General features: G+C 41.7%; 1 protein-coding gene across 1 annotated transcript in view; it reads right to left on the bottom strand.

Annotated features, from left to right (window-relative positions):
- The window catches only part of LOC133641816 (mucin-2-like), a 92,720-nt gene that overhangs the window by 4,781 nt on the left and 60,439 nt on the right, over nt 1–27,500 (bottom strand). Inside the window, exons 24-46 of the mRNA XM_062035856.1 lie at nt 23,601–23,757; nt 23,365–23,493; nt 20,721–20,868; nt 20,498–20,541; nt 20,235–20,429; nt 18,316–18,579; nt 16,282–16,530; nt 15,631–15,861; nt 13,663–15,192; nt 13,364–13,575; nt 13,107–13,278; nt 10,357–10,604; nt 10,098–10,281; nt 9,818–10,031; nt 8,137–8,309; nt 6,259–6,328; nt 5,996–6,117; nt 5,890–5,921; nt 5,659–5,827; nt 5,492–5,587; nt 2,772–2,812; nt 1,423–1,605; nt 1,242–1,340 (exon numbers count right to left, since the gene is read on the bottom strand). Of these exons, the coding sequence (XP_061891840.1) occupies nt 1,242–1,340; nt 1,423–1,605; nt 2,772–2,812; nt 5,492–5,587; nt 5,659–5,827; nt 5,890–5,921; nt 5,996–6,117; nt 6,259–6,328; nt 8,137–8,309; nt 9,818–10,031; nt 10,098–10,281; nt 10,357–10,604; nt 13,107–13,278; nt 13,364–13,575; nt 13,663–15,192; nt 15,631–15,861; nt 16,282–16,530; nt 18,316–18,579; nt 20,235–20,429; nt 20,498–20,541; nt 20,721–20,868; nt 23,365–23,493; nt 23,601–23,757 (4,962 nt within the window). The remainder of the gene's footprint in view (nt 1–1,241; nt 1,341–1,422; nt 1,606–2,771; nt 2,813–5,491; nt 5,588–5,658; nt 5,828–5,889; nt 5,922–5,995; nt 6,118–6,258; nt 6,329–8,136; nt 8,310–9,817; nt 10,032–10,097; nt 10,282–10,356; nt 10,605–13,106; nt 13,279–13,363; nt 13,576–13,662; nt 15,193–15,630; nt 15,862–16,281; nt 16,531–18,315; nt 18,580–20,234; nt 20,430–20,497; nt 20,542–20,720; nt 20,869–23,364; nt 23,494–23,600; nt 23,758–27,500) is intronic.

Here is a 27,500-nt window from a genome sequence, read left to right as displayed (position 1 = left end):
TGTACTTTTCAATGAAGATAACTTTAAACTAGTCTTAACTTTAAAGAAATACACTCTATACATTGCTAAGGTGGTAAATGACTATTCTAGCTGCAAATGTCTGGTTTTTGGTGCAATATCTACATAGGTGTATAGAGGCCCATTTCCAGCAACTATCACTCCGGTGTTCTAATGGTACAATGTGTTTGTTCATTGGCTCAGAAGGCTAATTGATGATTAGAAAACCCTTGTGCAATCATGTTCACACATCTGAAAACAGTTTAGCTCGTTACAGAAGCTACAAAACTGACCTTCCTTTGAGCAGATTGAGTTTCTGGAGCATCACATTTGTGGGGTCAATTAAACGCTCAAAATGGCCAGAAAAAGAGAACTTTCATCTGAAACTCGACAGTCTATTCTTGTTCTTAGAAGTGAAGGCTATTCCACAAAATTGTTTGGGTGACCCCAAACTTTTGAACGGTAGTGTATGTCTTGTGTTTATTTACTGTTTTAGTCATTCCCAGCTGAATATCAGGTCCATCTCACAGCATCTTCCCTATCTGAATCGGTTCCACTGCCCTCTAATCCGTCACTCTCACTTTCCTCATCTACGAATCTTTCATTCTCGCTCAAATTAATGGGGTAATCGTCGCTTTCTCGGTCCGAATCGCTCACGCTGCTGGCGTCCATGATTGAAAACAATGTGCAGATGTGAGGAGCTCCACAACCTGTGACGTCAGGCAAGGCTTTTTTATCAGCGACCAAAAGTTGCAAACTTTATCGTCGATGTTCTCTACTAAATCCTTTCAGCAAAAATATGGCAATATCGCGAAATGATCAAGGATGACACATAGAATGGATCTGCTATCCCCGTTTGAATAAGAAAATCTAATTTCAGTAGGCCTTTAAAACGACAACCTCCCGGCATGATGGACCGAAGCACCACCACTGTCCTCTTGGGGGCGTATATACGGCTCTGGCATGACAACAACCTAATGTAAGGGCTCGTGCAAAGCCAACAGATCAAGCGTGTAGCTTTCATTTCTAAGGAAACTTATTTTATTTTTTTCCCATTTTATAATTAGCCTATTGAGTCAGACTGCCGGAGAAATATGATGAACATTTACAAGCACTTCACCCAAAATTCAAGCATTTTTCAAACCTTGGAAACACAACATTAAAGTCTAAGTACGAACCCTGCAAGTTGGACGTCCCCTTAATGTTGTGTTTCTAGTCCGTGCGTGTGTGTGTGTGTGTTTTACCCCTATGACGTGTGTTGTGTTGTCAGACGTGACGGCGAGGCAGCTTGTTTGCACGCACACACCGCAACACTGGGACGCCCCGGGCCGGTAGTCGAAACCCTGCGGACAGCCAGAAGCGGTTACCAAAAAAAGAAAAGATGGGCGATAAAAGACCAGAGTTGGCAATTACTGGTCAGCTGACCTCCGAGCAGTTGGTGTCGCACACGACGGGCGTGCACGTGATGGTGTTCAGTCCGGTGCGGGGATCCGTGTCGTTCCCACAGTAACAGTCCTGGCACGGCCCCACCGTAAAAGGCTGCGGTGTAGTTCCAGATGCTCCTGATGGAGGCGCTGTTGGCTTGGAGGCTGCTATCTTGGTGCCAGGCTGCAAGAACACACAATAATAATAATAATACCATTTATTTACAAGACATTCTACATCAGAAATGTCAAAGTTGTTTTCACTGAGGGCCACATCGCAGTTATGTTTGGCCCCAGAGGGCCGCTTCTAATACTGAATACTATTATTACACCATTTTTAATGCATTTTATTAGTAAAATGTAAAAAAAATATGGCAAGTTGCAATAATTTTACCTCAAAATATAGTGTGTATTACTGTAAATGGAAAAACAGTACTGCTGTTATAATGGTAAAAAAAAAAAAAAAAAGCCAGAATTTTACTGTAAAATTTTAATGTTTTTTTACTGTAAATAAAAAAAACTAAAATTTTACAGTAAAATTTTGGCAACTGAGCTGCCAGTTTTTTTTTTGTTTTTTTTTACCGCAAATCGACAACTGTAGATTTTTCGGTGTATTACTGTCTATCTGTGTTGGCCCTGCGATGAGGTGGCGACTTGTCCAGGGTGTACCCCGCCTTCCGCCCGATTGTAGCTGAGATAGGCTCCAGCGCCACCCGCGACCCCGAAGGGAATACGCGGTAGAAAATGGATGGATGGATGGATTACTGTAAATGCCAAAACGACACCACAGTTTATTACAGTAAAACAAGTACTGTTTTTTTTTTCATTTAGAGAAAAATGCTGTAAAAACCACAGTAAATTTCACAATTTAACCATGAAATCTATTGCTACTTTTACATTGCACAATTTGATGGATAACTTGCTTTGAAATCATTATTATTAGAATTTATTTATATTTAAAAAATGGTTTGAATGTTTTATTTTTTGGCATAATTAGACAATATTTAAGTTAACATCATTTGCGATTACATGGAGTACATAACTTTTTTTTCCTCCCAAAACAGAAAGAAAGAATACATTTAGTAAGAAAAGTTGCAGTACTTTATTGATTCAAATTATTTCCAGGCTTTCGAGGGCCAAATAAAATGAAGTGGTGGGCCACATCTGGCCCCTGGGCCTTAAGTTTGACACCTGTGTTCTACATAAAGAAAGCGCTACGTTTGGAAAAAAAACCCAAAAACATTGCATAGTTTAATCAAATAAAAAAGTAAATAGTACTAAAAAGTATTAAAACAATTAATTGTTGTATGTGTGTGTAGAAAATGCATCCTGAGTCATGAGTGTGCTTACCTTGTACTCCATCAAGTCATAGACACACACACCTTTAGGCTCTGTACACACACACGCACACACACACACACACACACACACACACACACACACACACACACACACACACACACACACACACACACACACACACACACACACACACACACACAAGAAAACATAGGGACAGAGTTAGGCTGAACGGGGCATAGAAAATGACTATTCAATGTAATTTTTTATTTTTATTTTTTCAAAAAGAAATACAATCATGTGTGCTTACGGACTGTATCCCTGCAGACTGTATTGATCTATATTGATATATAATGTATATATTGTGTTTTTTATGTTGATTTAATTAAAAAAATAAAAATAAAATAAAATATTATTATTTTTTTTTTTTAAATTTCTGGTGCGGCCCGGACCGGATCGGTCCGCGGACCTGTGGTTGGGGACCACTGGTCTACATAACATGTAATGGTGGTTCTTTGGTCAAAATGTTGCATAGATTATATTTTACAGATCATCTTCAAGCCGCTTTCTGACAGTCGCTTCCGGATGCGCCGTTTTGTGGGCGCTCTTATTTACGTGGCTCACCTTCGGACGCGTCTTCTCCCCGTCAGCTTTGTTGTAGCGGTGTAGCGTGCAAGGACGGGAATGGAAGAAGTGTCAAAAAATGGAGCTAACTGTTTTAATGACATTCAGACTTTACTTCAATCAATAACGGAGCAGCATCTCCTCATCCGGAAACAACAATGCCAGAAATGTGTCCCGTGAAAAAAAACGTCCGACCGTAACTCTGTAATAACTAAAGTTCCTTGGGTGAATAATGTAAACTCACTACACCGGTATGTTTTAGCGCTTTCATGGCGAGTTTACTGACAGATATAAGTAAGAACTTTACACTACTTTATATTACAAATGGCAACAGCGGAGGATGAATGTCCCATAACAAGAAGATAGAGAAAAAGAAGAAGCTTATTGACGGACTACAAAGGCGGAGGCGCGCAATTTTTCAGGATTTATGCAGATCCCAAATTCAGATCAGCAGGTACCAGAAGGTAAGGAAAGTTGCTTTTGCATAATATTGCAAAACAAAACGCCAGATAATATGTCTTACCTTATACACACACCATAATAATACGTGTATGTTTAATGCTTCATAGCTTTCCAAAGTTGTACTAAGAAGAAAAAGAAGAAGCTTATCGACTACGGTGTCGGCACGGACTACAAAGGCGGATGCGCGCAAATTTTCAGGACTTATGCAGATCCCAAATACACATCGGCAGGTACTAGAAGGTAAGAAAAGTTGCTTTTGCATAATATTTGCGAAACAAAACGTCAGATAGTATGTGTTACCTTATACACACACCATAATAATACTCGAATGTTGAAGTACATCATGCGGTGCGGCTTCAGAGCTTACCAAAGTCGTACTAAAACATTTTGATAGATTTTGAGCGCCGTGTGTAATGTTCTATATTTTCAATGGAACATATAAAATGTTGGTGTTGTTTACTTGAGTCATATTGCCATCATAGTGCAGTCTACATGTATCTCTTATGTGTTACTGCCATCTACTGGTCACACTTATCATTTCACCATGTACCAAATAAAATTGCTTCGAGGTCGGTAAAGCAAAACCAGAATTATTCCGCACATTAGGCGCACCTGGTTATAAGTTTTGAGGAAAAAAAAAAGGATTTTAAGTGCGCCTTATAGTCCGGAAAATACGGTACATTTTTTTCCTTCTAAAATTTAGTGGGTGTGGCTTATATCCCTAAAATTATGTTATATAAAATATTGTTGGGAGTTTTTTTTAGAGGGCTGTATGCATGGTATAGGTCGGGGGTCGGCAACCCGCGGCTCTAGAGCCGCATGCGGCTCTTTAGCGCCGCCCTAGTGGCTCTCTGGGGATTTTTCAAAAATGTATGAAGAATGGAAAAAGATGAGGGGAAAAAAATCCATTTTTTTGTTTTAGTATGGTTTCTGTAGGAGGACAAACATGACACAAACCTCCGTAATTGTTATAAATCACACTGTTTATATTAAATATGCTTCACTGATTAAAGTATTTGGCGAGCGCCATTTTGTCCTACTTATTTTGGCGGTCCTTGAACTCACCGTATAGTCTGTTTACATGCATAACTTTCTCCGACTTTCTAGGACGTGTTTTATGCCACTTCTTTTTCTGTCTCATTTTGTCCACCACACTTTTAACGTTGTACATGAGTGCACAAAGGTGAGTTTTGTTGATGTTATTGACTTGTGTGAAGTGCTAATCAGACATATTTGGTCACTGCATGACTGCAAGCTAATCGATGCTGACATGCTATTTAGGCTAGCTATATGTACATATTGCATCATTATGCCTAATTTGTAGCTATATTTGAGCTAATTTAGTTTCCTTTAAGTCCTCTTAATTAAATTTATATCTCATGACACATGTAATATGGCTTTTGATTTTTTGCGGCTCCAGACAGATTTGTTTTTGTTTTTTTGGTCCAATATGGCTCTTTCAACATTTTGGGTTGCCGACCCCTGGTATAGGTGAATCCTCATTACATGCATTGTTAGCTGCCTCGTGCTAGCAGTTTTTCACTATCTAGAATGCGCAGAAAAGGAAAAGACGTGTGTTTTTGTCTCATATAAGTATTGCGGTTGATCATCAAAATTAAAAGTGCTAGTGGCTTGATATTTCTTTTTTGGGGAAAAACATAATAAAAGACGACGATGTGACTTACCACAGGTGTAGGACAAGCAGCAGGTGCCGTTGGTGGCGTTGGCTTTGAAGCCCGGTGAGCAAGTCAGAGGTGGTGGGCACAAGTTGCTGTTACATTCTGTTGAGGACATTTCAAGTGTTTCATCATTGTTGGAAGGTTTGAGCGTGTGACGTGATCATGTGACTGACCACATGACGGCGTGGTGCAGCAGCCGTCCGTCTTGTTGACGAGCTGCTGGCCGGCCTCGTTGCACTGCAGGTTCCGAGCGGGCGGACATTGGACGGGCTCACACTGGATGCCCATGGAGTCGGCGTCGCACTCACACGTGTTGCAGTCGCTCGTCCACCTGTCGCCGGGCTGGTGAGAGAGAGAGACAGGTTGCACTCGACTCCTCTGCATGAATGATGGCGGCTCAGCACCTGCTTGGGTCTGCCGTCCGGTCCGACGCAGTCTGGCGTTTAAAGACAAGAACAAGCGGTGAGGGACGTGCGGTTGAGTCCACGACGAAGAAGAACGCGGGCTTACCGCAGAAAATGACACAGGTGTCGTGGATGCTGTTGAACAAGATGGCGCCATCGGGACAGAAGCAGCCCTCCTTCGTCCTGTTGGGCGCCGCGGCCGACAGAGGTCGATGCAGGTGGTTATACCTGATGACACAAGATGTGATGAGGTCACCTGTGGACGCTCGTGTCTCGTCAACAAACTGTCCAAAGACAGTGTGACTTTAGAACATTGTCTTTTATGATGGCGAGGAACAGATCATTTCTGGGTCCATTTGTTCGTAGTACCTGTCATTACATGTTGGCTCCACAAGGGGGCCACAGGCCACGAAGACTTGGTCGGGTGGACACACAACATCTGTCAAGGAGAGATTTTGCTGACATGGGGAAAACAATAGCAATAATGACAAGTAGGGGTTTGAATCTTAGGGCACCGAACTATTCGATCGGACTCCTGGGGTAACGATTCGATTCAGAATCGATTCAACACGATTCTCAGTTCAAACCGACTCTCACAATGGAATATTTGGTATAATAATCATGATGACACTTTTCAGAACAGGTTACAGGTTAGAAAAGGTCTTTCCGGTTGCATGGCGATGGCCTAAAAACATATTATTATGAATTGATACAAGCGGTAGAAAAATGGATGGATGGATTCTTATATATAATTTGTATTTTATTTTATTTAATGCATTTTAGAAAATTATGAATTAATTTAGGATCGGCATTAGAGATGTCTGATTATAGCTTTTTTGCCGATATTCAATATTCCGATATTGTCCAACTCTTAATTACTGATACCGATATCAACCGATTGTCATGTCTGTTGATCATGTTTTTGTTTTAGTCATGTTCGGTTTTGTTTTTGGACTCTTTGTGCACTCTTGTTTGTTTTGTCACCATAGCAACCCATTAGTTTTCACCTGTCATGTCACGCACCTGTCTCACGCTTTGCACTCGCACACCTGTCACTAAACATGTCACTGCTATTTAAGCCTGTCTGTTTTTGCTGATCGTCCTGGTGACATTATCCTATCTATCCACCCATACTACCTCTGCTACCCATGAGATTCCTGTTTATTATAGTTCATGCTTCATGCCATGCCACAGTAAGTGTTTTTGTTTATTGTTCATAGTTTCTGCCTTTGTGCAAGTTTTGTTTCATTAGCCAAGTTTGTTCTCCGCCATTGTGCGCGCCTTTTGTTTGCTTCCTTTTTTTTGTAGTTTGTTAGTGTTTAAATAAATATGTACTTACATTCACGCCTTGCCCGCGCCAACTTTCCTTTGCATTCCGGGAAAACACAACACCCAAAGGACCACGTATTGACACCGATACCGATATATACAGTCGTGGAATTAACACATTATTATGCCTAATTTTGTTGTGATGCCCCGCTGGATGTATTAAACAATGTAACAAGGTTTTCCAAAATAAGAGAACAACTTCAACTCAAGTTATGGAAAAAAGTGCCACTGCCATATTTTTTATTGAAGTCACGAAGTGCATTATTTTTTTTTAACATGCCTCAAAACAGCAGCTTGGAATTTGGGACATGCTCTCCCTGAGAGAGCATTAGGAGGTTGAGGTGGGCGGGGGGGTTGAGGTAGGGGGTAGGGGGTAGCGGGGGGTGTATATTGTAGCGTCCCGGAAGAGTTAGTGCTGCAAGGGGTTCTGGGTATTTGTGCTGTTGTGTTCATGTTGTGTTACGGTGCGGATGTTCTCTCGAAATGTGTTTGTCATTCTTGTTTGGTGTGGGTTCACAGTGTGGCGCATATTTGTAACAGTGTTAAAGTTGTTTATACGGCCACCCTCAGTGTGACCTGTATGGCTGTTGACCAAGTATGCAATTGTCATTCAATTGTGAGTGTGTCGAAAGCCGTAGATATTATTTGACTGGGCCGGCAGACAAAGGCAGTGCCTTCAAGGTTTATTGGCGCTCTGTACTTCTTCCTACGTCCATGTACACAGCGGCGTTTTAAAAAGTCATACATTTTACTTTTTGAAACCGATACCGATCATTTTGAAACCGATACCGATAATTTCCGATATTACATTTTAAAGCTTTTATCGGCCGATAATTTTAGCAGTCCGATATTATCGGTCATCCCTAATCGGAATGAATAAGAATCGTGATTCGGATGTGAATGACTCGTGTTACTCACCGCACTCGCCGCCAGTGTGGTTCCTCCAATCCACGCATATTCCCTCACTGGAACACTGGGTGGCGTACGCCTCCAAACTGGAGCAGGAGTCGTTGGCGTGGTTGCAGACGTCAGACACACACGATGCCACGAAAGGTCCGGGAGGTATGAGCGCGTGGCACGGCGCGAAAACGCTGCAGAGGACAAAACGTCGCCAGAAGAACATCAGCGTTGGAACATTCGGACGACAAGCGGACCAAAACTTGCTGTCTACCAGCGCCCCCAAGTGGACGCTGACAGGAACGGTTTGAGGACAACACTTGTTTCTCACATGAGCTCCAAATTCTGCAGATTGTTTACACCTAAACAACACTACACCCTAGCATAGAAATCATCAGCTACAAGAAGCCCTACACCAGGGGTCCCCAAACTTTTTGACTTAGGGGCTGCATTGGGTTGAACAAAATTATACTGTGTGTGTATATATATATATAAAAAATCTATATATTGTGTTGGTTTTGGAGGTGAAAGCTACCAAATTGCCCCCCGCATCTTTCATTTGTCAGTCTGTGGGCCTCAATGGGAAAAGTTTGGGCACCCCTGACCTGATGCCTACTATAGCTCATGGCAACTATAGCTGCCGGTAGAAGTAGTTACAAAATGTATTTACTTGGTTAAAACTGGGGCAGCATGTGGCACAGGGGTCAGTGCAAGTGTCTCGCAATACGAAGGTCCTGAGTTTAATCCCGGGCGATCTTTCTGTGTGGAGTTTGCATGTTCCCCCCGTGACTGCGCGGGTTCCCTCCGGGTACTCCGGCTTCCCCCCACCCCCAAAAACATGCACCTGTTGATTGGCAACACTAAAGCAAACCAACAGGCCCTCCAGCGAGTGGTTAAAACGGCGGGGGAAATTACAAGGACGATACTCCCAGAGATGAGTGCCATGTACACAACTCGCTGCCTAAAGCGAGTACACAACAACCTGAAGGACAGATACCACCCAGCACATGGCCTCTTCAACCTGCTACCCTTTGGTAGGAGGTATAGATCGATTCGCGCCAGGACCACCAGAATGTCTCACAGTCTGTATCCCCAGGCTGTGAGACTGCTAAATGAACAGCCTGCCCCTTTGCTGCCCCGGACCATCTTATTACCTCACTCTTCACCACCTCAATAATTGTGCTCTGGACATTGCATTGCTGCAACATCAACGTAACACCCATTAGACATCTGACTGTTCCCACCCCTACGCCCCTCTATTCGCCATCTTCCTGACAATGCTAAACAGTAAACTATGGTCAACCTGCACTTCAATGCAGTTTCTATGCCGCTGGACAAAGCTCAAACAAAATCCCGTTGATATGTATGACTTAAGTGTTATTATGACAATGACAATAAAGGAATTGATTGATTGATTGATTGATTTAAGTTGGCCTTAGTGTGTGAATGTGAGTGTGAATGTTGTCTGTCTATCTGTGTTGGCCCTGTAACGAGGTGGCGACTTGTCCAGGGTGCACCCCGCCTTCCGCCTGACTGCAGCTGAGATAGGCTCCAGCACCCCCTGCGACCCCGAACTGGACAAGCGGTAGAAAATGGATGGATGGTTAAAACTGAAGTGAATACTTTGAGTGGCTCAGCCACACCCAGACCTTACTTCCAGCGGCATTTCTTAAAAGTTCTAATGTGAGTGCAGTGGCCTTACCTGCTGGTGATCAGGTCACAGATGGCGGGTTTGCAAACAGCCTCTGTGGGTGAGGGCAAAGGCGTGGACGTGGTTGTTTTCGTGGTAACTGGCGAGCCGGTGGGGGTAACACAGGGCGTTCCCGGGACAAGCCAACTGTCGGCAGAGTCGTAGCAGTGCTGCCCCTGGCCGTTGGGGGAGCGGCAGTCGTTGGCCTGGTAGTTGTCGCACGTCCCTAGAAGACGAGGTTTGGTCACGTTATTATTTGAGACCTTGAAGGTCCGAGTCCATCAGGACTCACCACACTGTCCCTCAGTGTTGCCACCAAAGAGGGAGTTGGGCAGGTGGATGGTGAAAGACGAGCCTGTGAAGACCACATGGCTCTGGATCTCTGGTATCCCCAGTGTAATCACCAAGTCCGTGCTGGTGATGTGCAGCACTGAATTGCTCCAAGCGGGATATATGCGTTTTTGGTTCACATATACCTGGAGTAGTAAAAAGATGTCATGGGGAGTGCAGAATTGTATTATCCCCGCGAGTCGCTTAGTTTCAATCTTTACCGCATTGCTGACACTTCCCAAAGTCTTCCTCTGAATCAGGAGCACATGATGGGATTTGTAGGTGATGTTCAGAGCCTGAATACAAAGCGCGCCGTCGAAGGGATCACATTGATGCTTGATGACCGCCACTGTCAGCTCATGCTTGGCGATGATCTCTTTCACCAGGTAGTAGGAGCAGTTCTTTGGGAAACTGAATGACTTCCCGTCAAACGTCATGTAGTGGGAACCGCCCCAGACGCTGCACACGCCTGCGGCACAAGACCATGTAGCAGAAGGACATAGCAGACTTCATGAGAGCCAACAAAACATGATAACACATCACTTACTGTACAATGTCTGCTAGGATGCGTTTGGATGAAGAATGACTGATAATCCTTGTGAGGTAATGGGGGTGTCTTTTCGTGGTCAAAGTGTACCAACTTTTCCGATTATGTCCTAATCCTTCTTCTATTAAGGTGAGAGGCATGATTTATGACCGACAATAAACTTTCACGAGCACCCAGGTGAGGAACAACTCACCGCCCGATTATGTCAATATAGTCGCATAAACTAGTGATCACAGTGCTGCTATAAATAGTTTGTCTGCGTTAGTGCTTATAATAACAATATAACTAATACTTAGTTAATATTCAAGTCGCGAACTGTAGTAATAATAATAATAATGGATTAGATTTATATAGCGCTTTTCTAGACACTCAAAGCGCTACACAGAGAAGTGGGAACCCATCATTCATTCACTCCACATTCACACCTGGTGGTGGTAAGCTACACTTGTAGCCACAGCTGCCCTGGTGTAGACTGACGGAAGCATGGCTGCCAGTTTGTGCCTACGGCCCTTACGACCACCACACATCATTCATTCATTCACCAGTGTGAGCGATACTGGGGGCAAGGGTGAAGTGTCCTGCCCAAGGACACAACGGCAGTGATTTGGATGGCAAGAGGCGGGGAGCGAACCTGCAACCCTCAAGTTTCTGGCACGGCTGCTCTACCCACCACGCCCAATTTAAATGGAGTATTGATGGTGGTTTTTGGGTGGGTATTTATTGTGTTTTATGGGCGGAATACAGGTTCCAGTGTAGGTGGACTTTTATTTACGAGTTAGAATACATTAAAAAAAATAAAAATCAGTCATCATGTCTTTCATAATGACTGTGAACGATAGGCAAAATTCCAAAAAATTCCCCTTTAAGTGAAGTACATTACCGTTCAAAATTGAAATGTCCTTATTTTTGAAGGAAAAACACTGTACTTTTCAATGAAGATAACTTTAAACTAGTCTTAACTTTAAAGAAATACACTCTTTACATTGCTAATGTGGTAAATGACTATTCTAGCTGCAAATGTCTGGTTTTTGGTGCAATATCTACATAGGTGTATAGAGGCCCATTTCCAGCAACTATCACTCCAGTGTTCTAATGGTACAATGTGTTTGCTCATTGGCTTAGAAGGCTAATTGATGATTAGAAAACCCTTGTGCAATCATATTCACACATCTGAAAACAGTTTAGCTCGTTACAGAAGCTACAAAACTGACCTTCCTTTGAGAAGATTGAGTTTCTGGAGCATCACATTTGTGGGGTCAATTAAACACTCAAAATGGCCAGAAAAAGAGAACCTTCATCTGAAACTCGACAGTCTATTCTTGTTCTTAGAAATGAAGGCTATTCCACAAAATTGTTTGGGTGACCCCAAACTTTTAAACGGTAGTGTATATTTATATAGCGCTTTTTCTCTAGAGACTCAAAGCGCTTGACACAGTGAAACCCAGTATCTATGTTTAAGCTACATTTAAACCATTGTGGGTGGCACTGGGAGCAAGGGTAACGTGTCTTCCCCAACGACACAACGGCAGTGACTGGGATGGCGGAAGCTGGAATCGAACCCGGAACCCGAAAGTTGCTGGCACGGCCGCTCCACCAACCGAGCCACGTCGTCCCCAAACGTTGTACATGTGCAAGGATTTGCTTCTGTGAAATGAACAGCGATAACTAAGCAGCATAGTGGTCTGGAACAGTGGTTCTCAAATGGGGGTACGCGTACCCCTGGGGGTACTTGAAGGTATGCCAAGGGGTACGTCAGATTTTTTTTTTTAAATGTCTGTCAAAAAGAACTGTGAAAAGAAATGCAACAATGCAATATTCAGTGTTGACAGCTAGATTTTTTGTGGACATGTTCCGTAAATATTGATGTTTAGAATGAAGTTCATGAATCCAGATGGATCTCTATTACAATCCCCAAAGAGGGCACTTTAAGTTGATGATTACTTCTATGTGTAGAAATCTTAATTTATAATTGAATCACTTGTTTATTTTTCAAAAAGTTTTTAGTTATTTTTGTATCTTTTTTTCCAAATAGTTCAAGAAAGACCACTACAAATGAGCAATATTTTGCACTGTTATACAGTTTAATAAATCAGAAACTGATGACATAGTGCTGTATTTTACTTCTTTATCTCTTTTTTTTTCAACCAAAAATTATTTGCTCTGATTAGGGGGTACTTGAATTAAAAAAATATTCACAGGGGGTACATCACTGAAAAAAGGTTGAGAACCACTGGTCTAGAAAACCGCAAGTAAGGAATCGTTCTCTCTTTTATTCTATTTAGCTTGTGTATTAATCATTTTATTACTGTATTCACGTGTGGCGTAGGTATCAATTTAAGGATAGTTGGAAAATGACACTAAAGCTTCATTGTTGGAATGAAACTCAAACGATGACAAGAGGACCTCCTGTACATGTAGACTTACATTGACATTCAAGGTGGTAGCAGCATCCTTCGGAATCAGAGACCTTGGTGGCTTTACGTCCATTGACACAGGTGAGTGCTTGTGGCACCGGACAGATTTTTGGGTACTCCGTGACCACGCCATTTCTGCACGAAGCTGTGGTGCAGTTGTCGACAATCCAGAACTCTCCATTCTGTGAGGCGACAACACATTACTGGTGAGATGCAGCACTTCCGCTCTTTTGTATTTGTCATACAGTAGGTCAGGTTTGAGCTCACCCGTCTTGGTGGAGACACAAGAGTGCAGTCCAGGGTGGCTGTGGATGGGGACATGTGTGTTGTTGAAATGGACTCTGAGGTGGTAGACCGTGCGGTCGTGCCGGGTATCGATGTTGGACACAAACTGGATTGGGACACAACTCTACAGGTTGTGTTGCAAAATGTAACAAAACACCGACCGAAACCATTTGTTACATTGTACACAATGTCACCTGCAAAAGAGAAGCAAGCATGCAAATTTTATTTTAAAATAACAGCAAATGTGATGGATATGAAAAGGTTAAGTAAACGTCACTTACCCGGACTGTATGTTTTTCCATCGAAAAAGCAGGAACACGTAGTGGAAGATGGAGAAGTAGAAGCTGTCGTTACAGCTTGACCAGTACTGACTGAATTACTGGTGTACACAGTTGAACTACCAGGAAATGTTTGAGTTATTGGTCTGATAACTGTAGTGCCCAAAACACTTGCTGGAGTCAAAATAGTTGAGGTCAAAACTGAAGGTTGTGTAATCACAACTGTTGTTAGTGGTCCTCCAGTGACAACACCTTCAGTGGTCGATGGTATTTTGGTAGTTGTGGTGTTCACAAAGGGTTGGGATGTTGTTCCCAAATGTTCTGTAGTTGTTGCTGTGCTACCTGGTAGAGAGGTTGTAGCTTTGTGAAGTGTAGTGGTAGAAGTGGTTGATGTGGCGGTGGTAAATTCAGGAGTTGTTCTCTCTGCTGTAGTGGTTTCTCCCGGTCCAGTGGTAGTTTCCAATGAGGATGTTGATGGTACTTTAGTAGTTGTGGTACTAACAGAGGGTTGGGATGTTGTTCCTGGGTTTTCAGTAATTGTTGTTTGGCTACCTGGTACAGAGGATGTAGGTTTTCCAAGGGTTGTGGAAGAGCTGGTGGTTGTGCCGGTGGTGAATCCAGGTGAGGTTGTCTCACCTTGCACAGTTGTGCTCTGTGCTGTTGTGGTTTCTCCAGGTGCAGCAGTAGTTCCCAATGAGGATGTTGATGGTATTTTTGTTGTTGTAGTACTAACAGAGTGTTGGGATGTTCCCGAGTTTTCAGTACTTGTTGTTTGGCTACCTGATGCAGAGGTTGTAGTTTTTCCAAGAGTTGTGGTCGAGGTGGTTGTTGTACCAGGTGGTGTGGTCTCACCTTGTACAGTTGTTCTCTGTGCTGTTGTGGTTTCTCCAGCTGCAGTGGTAGTTCCCAATGAGGATGTTGATGGTATTTTTGTTGTTGTAGTACTAACAGAGGATTGGGATGTTGTTCCTGTGTTTTCAGTAATTGTTGTTTGGCTACCTGGTACAGAGGTTGTAGTTTTTCCAAGAGTTGTGGTAGATCTGGTTGTTGTGCCGGTGGTGAATCCAGGTGGTGTTGTCCCACCTTGTACAGTTGTTCTCTGTGCTGTTGTGGTTTCTCCAGGTCCAGTGGTAGTTGTCAATAAGGATGTTGATGGTAATTTTGTTGTTGTAGTACTAACAGAGGGTTCGGATGTTGTTCCTGTGTTTTCAGTAATTGTTGTTTGGCTACCCGGTACAGAGGTTGTAGTTTTTCCAAGCGTTGTGGTCGAGGTGGTTGTTGTACCAGGTGGTGTGGTCTCACCTTGTACAGTGGTTCTCTGTGCTGTTGTGGTTTCTCCAGGGGCAGTGGTAGTTCCCAATGAGGATGTTGATGGTATTTTTGTTGTTGTAGTACTAACAGAGGGCTGGGATGTTGTTCCTGTGTTTTCAGTAATTGTTGTTTGGCTACCTGGTACAGAGGTTGTAGTTTTTACAAGAGTTGTGGTAGAGCTGGTGGTTGTGCCAGTGGTGAATTCAGGTGGTGTTGTCTCACCTTGTACAGTGGTTCTCTGTGCTGTTGTGGTTTCTTCAGGTGCAGTGGTAGTTGTCAATGAGGATGTTGATGGTATTTTTGTTGTTGTAGTACTAACAGAGGGTTGGGATGTTGTTCCTGTGTTTTCAGTAATTGTTGTTTGGCTACCTGGTACAGAGGTTGTAGTTTTTCCAAGAGTTGTGGTCGAGGTGGTTGTTGTATCAGGTGGTGTGGTCTCACCTTGTACAGTGGTTCTCTGTGCTGTTGTGGTTTCTCCAGGTGCAGTGGTAGTTCCCAATGAGGATGTTGATGGTAATTTTGTTGTTGTAGTACTAACAGAGGGTTCGGATGTTGTTCCTGTGTTTTCAGTAATTGTTGTTTGGCTACCCGGTACAGAGGTTGTAGTTTTTCCAAGCGTTGTGGTCGAGGTGGTTGTTGTACCAGGTGGTGTGGTCTCACCTTGTACAGTGGTTCTCTGTGCTGTTGTCGTTTCTCCAGGGGCAGTGGTAGTTCCCAATGAGGATGTTGATGGTATTTTTGTTGTTGTAGTACTAACAGAGGGCTGGGATGTTGTTCCTGTGTTTTCAGTAATTGTTGTTTGGCTACCTGGTACAGATGTTGTAGTTTTTACAAGAGTTGTGGTAGAGCTGGTGGTTGTGCCAGTGGTGAATTCAGGTGGTGTTGTCTCACCTTGTACAGTGGTTCTCTGTGCTGTTGTGGTTTCTTCAGGTGCAGTGGTAGTTGTCAATGAGGATGTTGATGGTATTTTTGTTGTTGTAGTACTAACAGAGGGTTGGGATGTTGTTCCTGTGTTTTCAGTAATTGTTGTTTGGCTACCTGGTACAGAGGTTGTAGTTTTTCCAAGAGTTGTGGTCGAGGTGGTTGTTGTATCAGGTGGTGTGGTCTCACCTTGTACAGTGGTTCTCTGTGCTGTTGTGGTTTCTCCAGGTGCAGTGGTAGTTCCCAATGAGGATGTTGATGGTAATTTTGTTGTTGTAGTACTAACAGAGGGTTCGGATGTTGTTCCTGTGTTTTCAGTACTTGTTGTTTGGCTACCCGGTACAGAGGTTGTAGTTTTTCCAAGCGTTGTGGTCGAGGTGGTTGTTGTACCAGGTGGTGTGGTCTCACCTTGTACAGTGGTTCTCTGTGCTGTTGTGGTTTCTCCAGGGGCAGTGGTAGTTCCCAATGAGGATGTTGATGGTATTTTTGTTGTTGTAGTACTAACAGAGGGCTGGGATGTTGTTCCTGTGTTTTCAGTAATTGTTGTTTGGCTACCTGGTACAGAGGTTGTAGTTTTTACAAGAGTTGTGGTAGAGCTGGTGGTTGTGCCAGTGGTGAATTCAGGTGGTGTTGTCTCACCTTGTACAGTGGTTCTCTGTGCTGTTGTGGTTTCTTCAGGTGCAGTGGTAGTTGTCAATGAGGATGTTGATGGTATTTTTGTTGTTGTAGTACTAACAGAGGGTTGGGATGTTGTTCCTGTGTTTTCAGTAATTGTTGTTTGGCTACCTGGTACAGAGGTTGTAGTTTTTCCAAGAGTTGTGGTCGAGGTGGTTGTTGTATCAGGTGGTGTGGTCTCACCTTGTACAGTGGTTCTCTGTGCTGTTGTGGTTTCTCCAGGTGCAGTGGTAGTTCCCAATGAGGATGTTGATGGTATTTTTGTTGTTGTAGTACTAACAGAGGGTTGGGATGTTGTTCCTGTGTTTTCAGTAATTGTTGTTTGACTACCTGGTACAGAGGTTGTAGTTTTTCCAAGAGTTGTGGTAGATCTGGTTGTTGTGCCGGTGGTGAATCCAGGTGGTGTTGTCCCACCTTGTACAGTTGTTCTCTGTGCTGTTGTGGTTTCTCCAGGTCCAGTGGTAGTTGTCAATGAGGACGTTGATGGTATTTTTGTCGTTGTAGTACTAACAGAGGGTTGGGATGTTGTTCCTGTGTTTTCAGTAATTGTTGTTTGGCTACCCGGTACAGAGGTTGTAGTTTTTCCAATAGTTGTGGTCGAGGTGGTTGTTGTACCAGGTGGTGTGGTCTCACCTTGTACAGTGGTTCTCTGTGCTGTTGTGGTTTCTCCAGGTGCAGTGGTAGTTCCCAATGAGGATGTTGATGGTATTTTTGTTGTTGTAGTACTAACAGAGGGTTGGGATGTTGTTCCTTTGTTTTCAGTAATTGTTGTTTGGCTACCTGGCACAGAGGTTGTAGTTTTTCCAAGAGTTGTGGTAGAGCTGGTGGTTGTGCCAGTGGTGAATTCAGGGGGTGTTGTCTCACCTTGTACAGTGGTTCTCTGTGCTGTTGTGGTTTCTACTGGTGCAGTGGTAGTTCCCAATGAGGATGTTGATGGTATTTTTGTTGTTATAGTACTAACAGAGGGTTGGGATGTTGTTCCTGTGTTTTCAGTAATTGTTGTTTGGCTACCTGGTACAGAGGTTGTAGTTTTTCCAATAGTTGTGGTCGAGCTGGTTGTTGTACCAGGTGGTGTGGTCTTATCCTGTACAGTGGTTCTCTGTGCTGTTGTGGTTTCTCCAGGTGCAGTGGTAGTTCCCAATGAGGATGTTGATGGTATTTTTGTTGTTGTAGTACTAACAGACGGTTGGGATGTTGTTCCTGTGTTTTCAGTAATTGTTGTTTGGCTACTTGGTACAGAGGTTGTAGTTTTTCCAAGAGTTGTGGTCGAGGTGGTTTTTGTACCAGGCGGAGTGGTTTCCCCTTCTACAGTTGTTCTCTGTGCTGTTGTGGTTTCTCCAGGTGCAGTGGTAGTTCCCATTGAGGATGTTGATGGTATTTTTGTTGTTGTAGTACTAACCGAGGGTTGGGATGTTGTTCCTGTGTTTTCAGTACTTGTTTGGCTACTTGGTACAGAGGTTGTAGTTTTTCCAAGAGTTGTGGTTGAAGTGGTTGTTGTACCAGGTGGTGTGGTCTCACCTTGTACAGTGGTTCTCTGTCCTGTAGTGGTTTCTTCAGGTCCAGTAGTAGTTACCAATGTGGCTGTTGAGGGTACTTTTGTTGTTGTAGTACTAACAGAGGGTTGGGATGTTGTTCCTGTGTTTTCAGTAATTGTTGTTTGGCTACCTGGTACAGAGATTGTAGTTTTTCCAAGAGTTGTGGTAGAGCTGGTGGTTGTGCCAGTGGTGAATTCAGGTGGTGTTGTCTCACCTTGTGCAGTTGTTCTCTGTGCTGTTGTGGTTTCTCCAGGTGCAGTGGTAGTTCCCAATGAGGATGTTGTTGGTATTTTTGTTGTTATAGTACTAACAGAGGGTTGGAATGTTGTTCCTGTATTTTCGGTACTTGTTGTTTGGCTACCTGGTACAGAGGTTGTAGTTTTTCCAAGAGATGTAGTAGAGCTGATGGTTGTACCAGTGGTGAATTCAGGTGGTGTTGTCTCACCTTGCACAGTGGTTCTCTGTGCTGTTGTGGTTTCTCCAGGTGCAGTGGTAGTTCCCAATGAGGATGTTAATGGTATTTTTGTTGTTGTAGTACTAACAGACGGTTGGGATGTTGTTCCTGTGTTTTCAGTAATTGTTGTTTGGCTACTTGGTACAGAGGTTGTAGTTTTTCCAAGAGTTGTGGTCGAGGTGGTTGTTGTACCAGGCGGAGTGGTTTCCCCTTCTACAGTTGTTCTCTGTGCTGTTGTTGTTTCTCCAGGTGCAGTGGTAGTTCCCATTGAGGATGTTGATGGTATTTTTGTTGTTGTAGTACTAACAGAGGGTTGGGATGTTGTTCCTGTGTTTTCAGTACTTGTTTGGCTACTTGGTACAGAGGTTGTAGTTTTTCCAAGAGTTGTGGTTGAGGTGGTTGTTGTACCAGGTGGTGTGGTCTCACCTTGTACAGTGGTTCTCTGTCCTGTAGTGATTTCTTCAGGTCCAGTAGTAGTTACCAATGTGGCTGTTGAGGGTACTTTTGTTGTTGTAGTACTAACAGAGGGTTGGGATGTTGTTCCTGTGTTTTCAGTAATTGTTGTTTGGCTACCTGGTACAGAGATTGTAGTTTTTCCAACAGTTGTGGTAGAGGTGGTTGTTGTACCAGGTGGTGTGGTCTCACCTTGTACAGTTGTTCCCTGCACTGTTGTGGTTTCTCCAGGTGCAGTGGTAGCTCCCAATGAGGATGTTGATGGTACTATTTTGGTGGTAGTACTAACAGGAGGCTGAGATGTCGTTCCTGTGTTTTCAGTACTTGTTTGGCTACTTGGTACAGAGGTTGTAGTTTTTCCAAGAGTTGTGGTAGAGGTGGTTGTTGTACCAGGTGGTGTGGTCTCACCTTGTACAGTTGTTCTCTGTGCTTTTGTGGTTTCTCCAGGCCCAGTGGTAGTTCCCAATGTGGTTGTTGAGGGTATTTTAGTTGTTGTAGTACTAACAGAAGGCTGGGATGTTGTTCCTGTATTTTGAGTCAATGTTGTGCTACCTGGTATCATGGTTGTAGTTTTTCGAGTAGTTGTGGTAGAGGCGGTGGTTTTGACAGTGGTCAATCCAGGTGGTGTTGTCTCACCTTGTACAGTTGTTATCTGTGCTGTTGTGGTTTTTCCAGTGGTTGTTCCCAATGAGGACGTTGATGGTAATTTGGTTGTTGTGGTACTAACAGAGGGTTGGGATGTTGTTCCTGTCGCTTCACTAGTTAATGTGCTACCTGGTACAAAAGTTGTAATTTCTCCTTGTGTTGTGGTAGAAGTGGTTGTCGGGCTAATAGTGAATATGGGTGAGATTGTTGCGTACTCTGTTGTCTTCTCTGTGGTGCTTGTTTCTTCAGGTATATTGGTAGTTCCGCTTGAGGTTGTTTCTCTTGGTTCAGTTGTACTTCCCTTTGTGGTTGCTGAAATAAGAGTACAAATTGTAATAACAAGGTTATGAACAAAAGTACTGATAAGTGATTGATCATCTTTTAAGACCTGACATATTTCATGTTCATTTAAATCATCCAGGTGACAGACAAGTTCCAACATGTGCAAGTACAGTATGAGGAGTTTTGTCTGACCCTGCATCGGGAAACGTAGTCTAGCAAACGTCTCTAGCAAGTACCAATAATTCAACTTTTAATTTTTTTTACTTCATTCTTCAGATATTAGCAGGTCTGATTCGTACCGGAAGTCCTTTCAGCCGTGCTGAAAGTAAAGGGTGTTGTTTGCGGGCTGATGGTAGTAAAGCAGGGATACATGTTCCTGTTCATAGTGTTGTTGACTCCACATGTCGCCGTGATGCAGTTTCCCAGGCCATCCGTGGTGTTGTAGATGGTGGCGCCATAGGCATAGGTTTTGCCGTTAATGAAGCATGTGCACGCTGCCGTGAGAGAATATCAGCAAAATTAATTACATATGATGTGAACACAGTCTATTTCAAATACTTACTGTTTACATTGTAGCTACACTGTATTCCGGAGATTGTACAGGAGCTTTAAGAAAATACACATTTGTTAACAGCATGTTTAGATTTGATTTAGAAATTATGTGCATTGATAATAACAAACAATTCATGGACAATCCACAGACAAAACATTAAGTGTGTGTGTGTGTTTGTGTGTGTGTGTGCGTGTGTGTGTGTGTGTGTGCGTGTGTGTAAACACAGACTTACCAAGTGTAACAACTTTTAGCAGGAACCACCTCTGAGATGCTGTAATGGATACCTTGGTCGTCATAGCAACCACACTGCTTCCAGGGCACACATGACATGGTGTCTTCATCAAAGTACGGTTCACTCGGAGGACATTGTGGATAACAACCTTGAACAAAATAACACAACATATTTTTGTCTGATGTAAACAAAATGAGGCATTTGGCTCCTCCCTTGCACCCAAATGTTAAAGGAGACAAAAAACACATTTGACGACGAGGGCAGGAGGACCTGCCAATCAGTGAGCCAAAAGAAATTGACCTGGGAATAAAAAAAATAGACGTAAAAGTTAGCGATCATCAATCTTCATTATGACGCTGGCTGCTGCGAGCTCATTATTAAGAAAAAATGACCGACAGGAAGGCGAGAAACACTTTTTTTTTCTTCAACAGACTCTCGCGCCGTACCTGCCGTCAAAACTCTAAAGACCGACTGCACGGTACCCATCGTCACAATAAAAGAGCTGCTTCATCCTGCCTGCGCTAACAAAATAAGAGTCTCAGAAAGCTGGCGTGCCCAAGCTAGCAAGCTACGGAGTTTGCCGCCAATGTATTCCTTGTAAAGTGTCTAAAAACGAGTATGGAAGCTAGACAAATAGGATGCCAAAAACCAACCACTTTCATGCAGAAAGGAGGACTTTTTTTCTCCTCCGTTTGAAAATGCGGACGTTATCAGCACTACTGTCTGATTCCAATCAATGCAAGTCATCAGAATCAGGTAATACACCAATTTATATTCTTGTCTTCATGAAAGAAAGGAATTTATATGTGTTAAACATGCTTGTATTATCATTAAACACCTTTAACTTGTTAACGAAAATGTATCTTTCATAAATAAATAAATATAATTATATACGTACAGTATATATATATATATATATATATATATATATATATATATATATATATATATATATATATATATATATATATATATATATATATATATATGTCTTAATTAGATTATCCAAAAAAAAAATAGTGCTCGATACCGTGGTAGAGCGCAATATGTGTGTGTGGGAAAAAATCACAAGACCATTTCATCTCTACAGGCCTGTTTCATGAGGGTTTCCTCAATCATCAGGAGATTTTTTTCAACCAAAAAAAAAAAAATCTCCTGATGATTGAGGAAACCCTCATGAAACAGGCCTGTAGAGATGAAATAGTCTTGTGATTTTTTTCCCACACACACATATATATATATATATATATACATATATATATATATATATATATATATATATATATATATATATATATATATATATATATATATATATATATATATATATATATATATATATATATATATATATGGTAACACCCTAGTATGGGGAACATACACACACACATATATATATATATATATATATATATATATATATATATATATATATATATATATATATATATATATATATATATATATATATATATATATATATATATATATATATATATATATATATATATATATATATATATATATATATATATATATATATATATAACATACACACACACACATATATATATATATATATATATATATATATATATATATATATATATATATATATATATATATATTTATATATATATATATATATATAAATATATTTATATATATATATATATATATATATATATATATATATATATATATATATATATATATATATATATATATATATATATGGTAACACCCTAGTATGGGGAACATATTCACCATTAATTAGTTGCTTGTTAACATGCTAATTAGTAACATAATGACTCTTAATTAGTCATTATTAAGTACTTATTAATGCCTTATTCTGCATGGCCTTATTATACAACCAGTAAGCCATTAACTAAGAGTGTTCCTTCAATAACCTCAGAATTATTGCTTATTAGTAACCCTAACCCAAACCATAACCCTTATATGTTCCCCTAGTGTCCAAATAACTCTAAATTAAGTATTTGTCACTTAAATATGCTCCCCATTGTGGGGAGGCGTGGCAGCAGACCGACAGCGAGGCGGGGGACGCCGGGGCCGACTCTGAGATGGCGGCGAGGGGGCGTGGCCGGCGGACCAGCGGCGCCGAGATGAACGTCAGGTGCGTGGATCGCCCAGGTGGGCACAATCCAGTAATCTCCTCTCAATGTATAAAAGGGCGGCAGCAGAAGAGGACGAGGAAGCGGAAAGAGGAGAGAAACCAAAACGTGCAGAGCGAGAGCGATGAAGACGCGGTGCTGAAAAGCAAGTGGAAGAGCGAGCAGGTGGAGCCGGAGATGAAAAGCGACCCGACGAAAGAAGACTCAGATTTATTGAAATAATAAAGCAAAGTCGCAATCTGCTCGCCGTCATGTCCCTCTTTGGTGGTCAGTGGAACCCGGACAGAGGAAGTCTGTCACACCCATACTAAACAAGTTACCATATATATATATATATGAATGAGGTAGATCCCCTCGACTTGGTCAGCTGAAAAGTAGCTCGCCTGCAGAAAAAGTGTGGGCACCCCTAATTTAGAGTTTTATCATTTAGAAATATTTTTTTAGTGAGGATATAGAAAGAAACAGGAGTTTATTAAAGGTGTGTCCCCGTTGTGTAAAATGCTGGACTCTACCTTCCAGGCCGGTGATGAGGTCGGAGCAGTTCCCAGAAGGATTCCTACACGTCTTCATGCAGTCTGCTCCACAGGGCTTGTAGTGCCACTCGCAGGCAGCAGGGGCGTTGTAGTAATCACAGAAAACGGCTGAGAGAGAGAGAGAGAGAGAGAGAGAACACCCAGCTCGGCCGTTAGCGTCTACTTGCATTACGACCTCAGGACCACGCTGTGTAGTGACGTGTCAGAACGCTTACGGCACAGTTTGGGGGTTCTCCATGAGACGCACGCTGCGGCCTGGTTGCAAGCTGAGGCGTAGGCCGCCACCGCCGTGCAGAAACACTCACAGTCGCCGCCGGTGTCACAAGCACATGAGTCCCTCACACAGGCGTCGTAATATGGACTCGGATCCACCTGGAACCGATTAGCACTTAAGCCATTGTTTGCGGGTTTAAAGGATTGATAATCCTAAACTGATGTGGACATTAGTCTGTCTCCATGACGAGTCAACTCTTAGCCAAGATGTTAACATGCTAAGATACATAAATACATCAAAGGTAGCCTGGCAAAATGTATAATGTATGACAATATAAAGGTTTGGTAAGGAGGGTTATTTTCTGATCCTGGAGGAAATGATTGTTGTCAAATGGCATACTACAATGGAACCCGCCTACGTCGACGCCCATCAGTCTGGCTGACTGGTGTCGACATAACCAAAAATAATCATTGCTACCTTTACATTTACCTGTTACCATGTAAATGTGACACTATGTGCCCCTTTTCTTATGTCTGTACATCACTTTGGCCAACTGGGGTTGTTTTTAAATGTGCTGTATAAATAAATAAACTGAACTGCACTAAACTGAACCTTTGTGTGTGCATTTTCTATTTAGATTCAGGTGTTTTCATGATATGTTATGTTTTTATTAACAGAGCTGCTGCAGTAATTTCGTTGTATATCTTGACTACTGTGACGATAAAGCGGTTTTGTGCTGTTATCCTGTCTTGCACCGCTACTTCGATCTCACCTGTTCCTCTTAGTGAAAAAATTGAATAAGTATATTCTATTAATTACTGCGATAGAATGCAGGTTAATACTGCCATGCTTTTTATTTTGAAGCTTACTTTGCACTGAACAGGAAGTCACATACACACACACATTTTTATATATATATATATATATACAGTATATACATACATACATACACACACAAATATATATGTATATATATATATATATATATATATATATATATATATATATATATACATACATACACACACACACAAATATATATATATAATACATTCATAAAAGAACCAAACTTCATGAATGTTTTTTGTGACCAACAAGTATGTGCTCCAATCACTCTATCACAATAAAATAAGAGTTGTAGAAATTATTGGGAACTCAAGACAGCCATGACATTATGTCCTTTACAAGTGTATGAAAACTTTGGACCACAATTGTATATATACTGTATAATGCAAGTAACCTTTACAAACACAATAAACGTTTATTTCTCATTAGATTTTTGTGTACCATTGTATTTGGAAGGTCAATCATTTTTAATAATCCTAAATAAGTACACAAAAAAAAGAAAAAAGAATTAACTTTAAATTAAACTTCAATATATGAGGAAGTTATTGAAGTGCAGTTATATCCCAAGTTGTAAAAAGTTGGTCGGGTATTATTTATTTTTTTGCTATCACTTTCCAACAAATGGGAGAGTTGCATATGACGTCACATCTGTTTTTTGTTCTTTGCGGCTCAATTGAGACGATGGTCAAGCAGCTTGAGAGTAGCATTAAAACAAATGAGAGTGAGAGCAGAGTTTCAGCAGAACATTTTGTATTGCTGTTCTGTTCTTGTGTGTTCCAGTCAGTCAAATAAAGAGATAGGGAAGTTCATGGAGTCCCGAAAGAAGTGGTTCATAAAGTTAATAAAGTCAGGGAAGAAATGAAAGTACGTCGAAGGAAATGGCTCTTCAAAATATCACTTCCATCATATTGTGGAATACAATCGGATCATGCTCGTGTCTGCAGCAATCACTTTGTAAAATGTTTGTTTGAACATTTGATTTGTTTGAGAAACTTTCTGTGATGCAATCCAGTTTATTATCTACTATATTAGTAGTGTTTGAGAGCAGAATTAAACTTAAAGAAAGGACCAGAGATGACATTAGTTTGTGTTTCTTTGTGGTTGCTATGTCTAAATATAACTACGAAGACCTGCTTGTGCAAATAAACTAACGTCATATTAAGTCCTAGTAATAAATATTGTGATTGTTGGACCAATCCACTGTTTTTCGTTGTCCATTTTCATAACAAAAACTAAAAGCTTAGTTGTTGTTGTTGTGCAGGAAAGCCAAGTGCTTTATTCAAAATAGCGTCCTTGGTGCTATTTATTAGCTTCAAGAAACTATCCTTAATAGCATTAATAAACTAGATGAATAAATCTCTCGTAGACTCAACAGCATAAACTAAATATTGATATCGCTAGCAACATTGTTGAACAACAGGGACATGTCTAGCTAAATAATGAGACTTAAATATGAACTTCACATCATAAAGACAACTGCAGACATGTATTGTAGATGAGACTAATACTTGTAGCAGGAAATCAACTGCAAACAAACGTATCCTTTTTGTCATTAGTGTCACGATCATAGCAGCACAGCACTCGTTATGTCTAGAGATGTCCTATCGGACTGCCGATATTATCGGCCGATAAATGCTTTAAAATGTAATATTGGAAATTATCGGTATCGGTTTCAAAAAGTTAAATTTATGACTTTTTCAAACGCCGCTGTACGGAGTGGTACACGGACGTAGGGAGAAGTACAGAGCGCCAATAAACCTTAAAGGCACTGCCTTTGCGTGCCGGCCCAATCACATAATAGCTACGGCTTTTCACACACACAAGTGAATGCAAGGCATACTTGGCCAACAGCCATACAGGTCACACTGAGGGTGGCCGTATAAAGAACTTTAACACTGTTACAAATATGCGCCACACTGTGAACCCACACCAAACAAGAATGACAAATACATTTCGGGAGAACATCCGCACCGTAACACAACATAAACACAACAGAACAATCACCCAGAACCCCTTGCAGCACTAACTCTTCCGGGAAGCTACAATATACACCCCCCCGCTACCACCCCACCTCAACCCCGCCCACCTCAACCTCCAAATTTCAAGCTGCTGTTTTGAGGCCCGTTAAAAAAAATAATGCACTTTGTGACTTCAATAATAAATATGGCAGTGCCATGTTGGCATGTTTTACCATAACATGAGTTGATTTGTTTTGGAAATTTTACTTTGAAATTTTACATTGTTTAATGCATCCAGCGGGGCATCACAACAAAATTAGGCATAATAATGTGTTAATTCCACGACTGTATGTATCGGTATCGGTTGATATCGGAATCGGTAATTAAAAGTTGGACAATATCGGAATATCGGACATCGGCAAAAAAGCCATTATCGAACATCTCTAGTTATGTCAATCAAATACGTTACCGAATAGGTCCAACACTCCAACTTTGTCTTTCACAGATTAATGTTTAATTTTTGGATCCCTCAGATGTAAAGACATGATGTGCCTTCAATCTTTTCTTCTCCAAATACCGTGAGTACTGGTCAAGTGAGGTGAAGTAGCAGTAACCTTTTGGTCATGATAAATGGTTTAAATCATTAAAAAAAAAAATCTTAAGTGTGTAAAAATCAACATCATCCCATTTAATCACATTTTTTCATGTATAATTGCCTCTAAACTTTTCAAAATACGTCCACTGATGCAGGTAAATAAACGGGACCCTGATGGGGCTTAGACCATCGCCTGAAACCTGGAAGTGCCCGGACGGGCCCCTATAGGTCACGTGATTGCAACCCACCTATTGGGCACGCTTGCTAATTTAGCCGTGCTCATCTTGCTCATTCAGTTTGAAGGCAAAATACTAACACAACGAGACATTTAGCTTAGCAGTCACCTACTTTTCTCCTAATTCTTGTTACCTTGCTGTGCTTCTCACTAGCGAGTCGCGACTGGCGGGGATCTGTCGCCGTCGGAAGCGAGCGGTCCCGCCTCCACTCACAATGACAAAGATTGTGGGTGACTGACAAGAGGGTTCACTCCGTTCATTTAATT

Source organism: Entelurus aequoreus, linkage group LG02, assembly GCF_033978785.1.
Source record: "Entelurus aequoreus isolate RoL-2023_Sb linkage group LG02, RoL_Eaeq_v1.1, whole genome shotgun sequence".
NCBI classification, from domain to species: Eukaryota; Metazoa; Chordata; class Actinopteri; order Syngnathiformes; family Syngnathidae; genus Entelurus; species Entelurus aequoreus.
The sequence above is the reverse complement of the archived record's forward strand: the minus strand, read 5'-3'. Positions and strand labels throughout refer to the sequence as shown.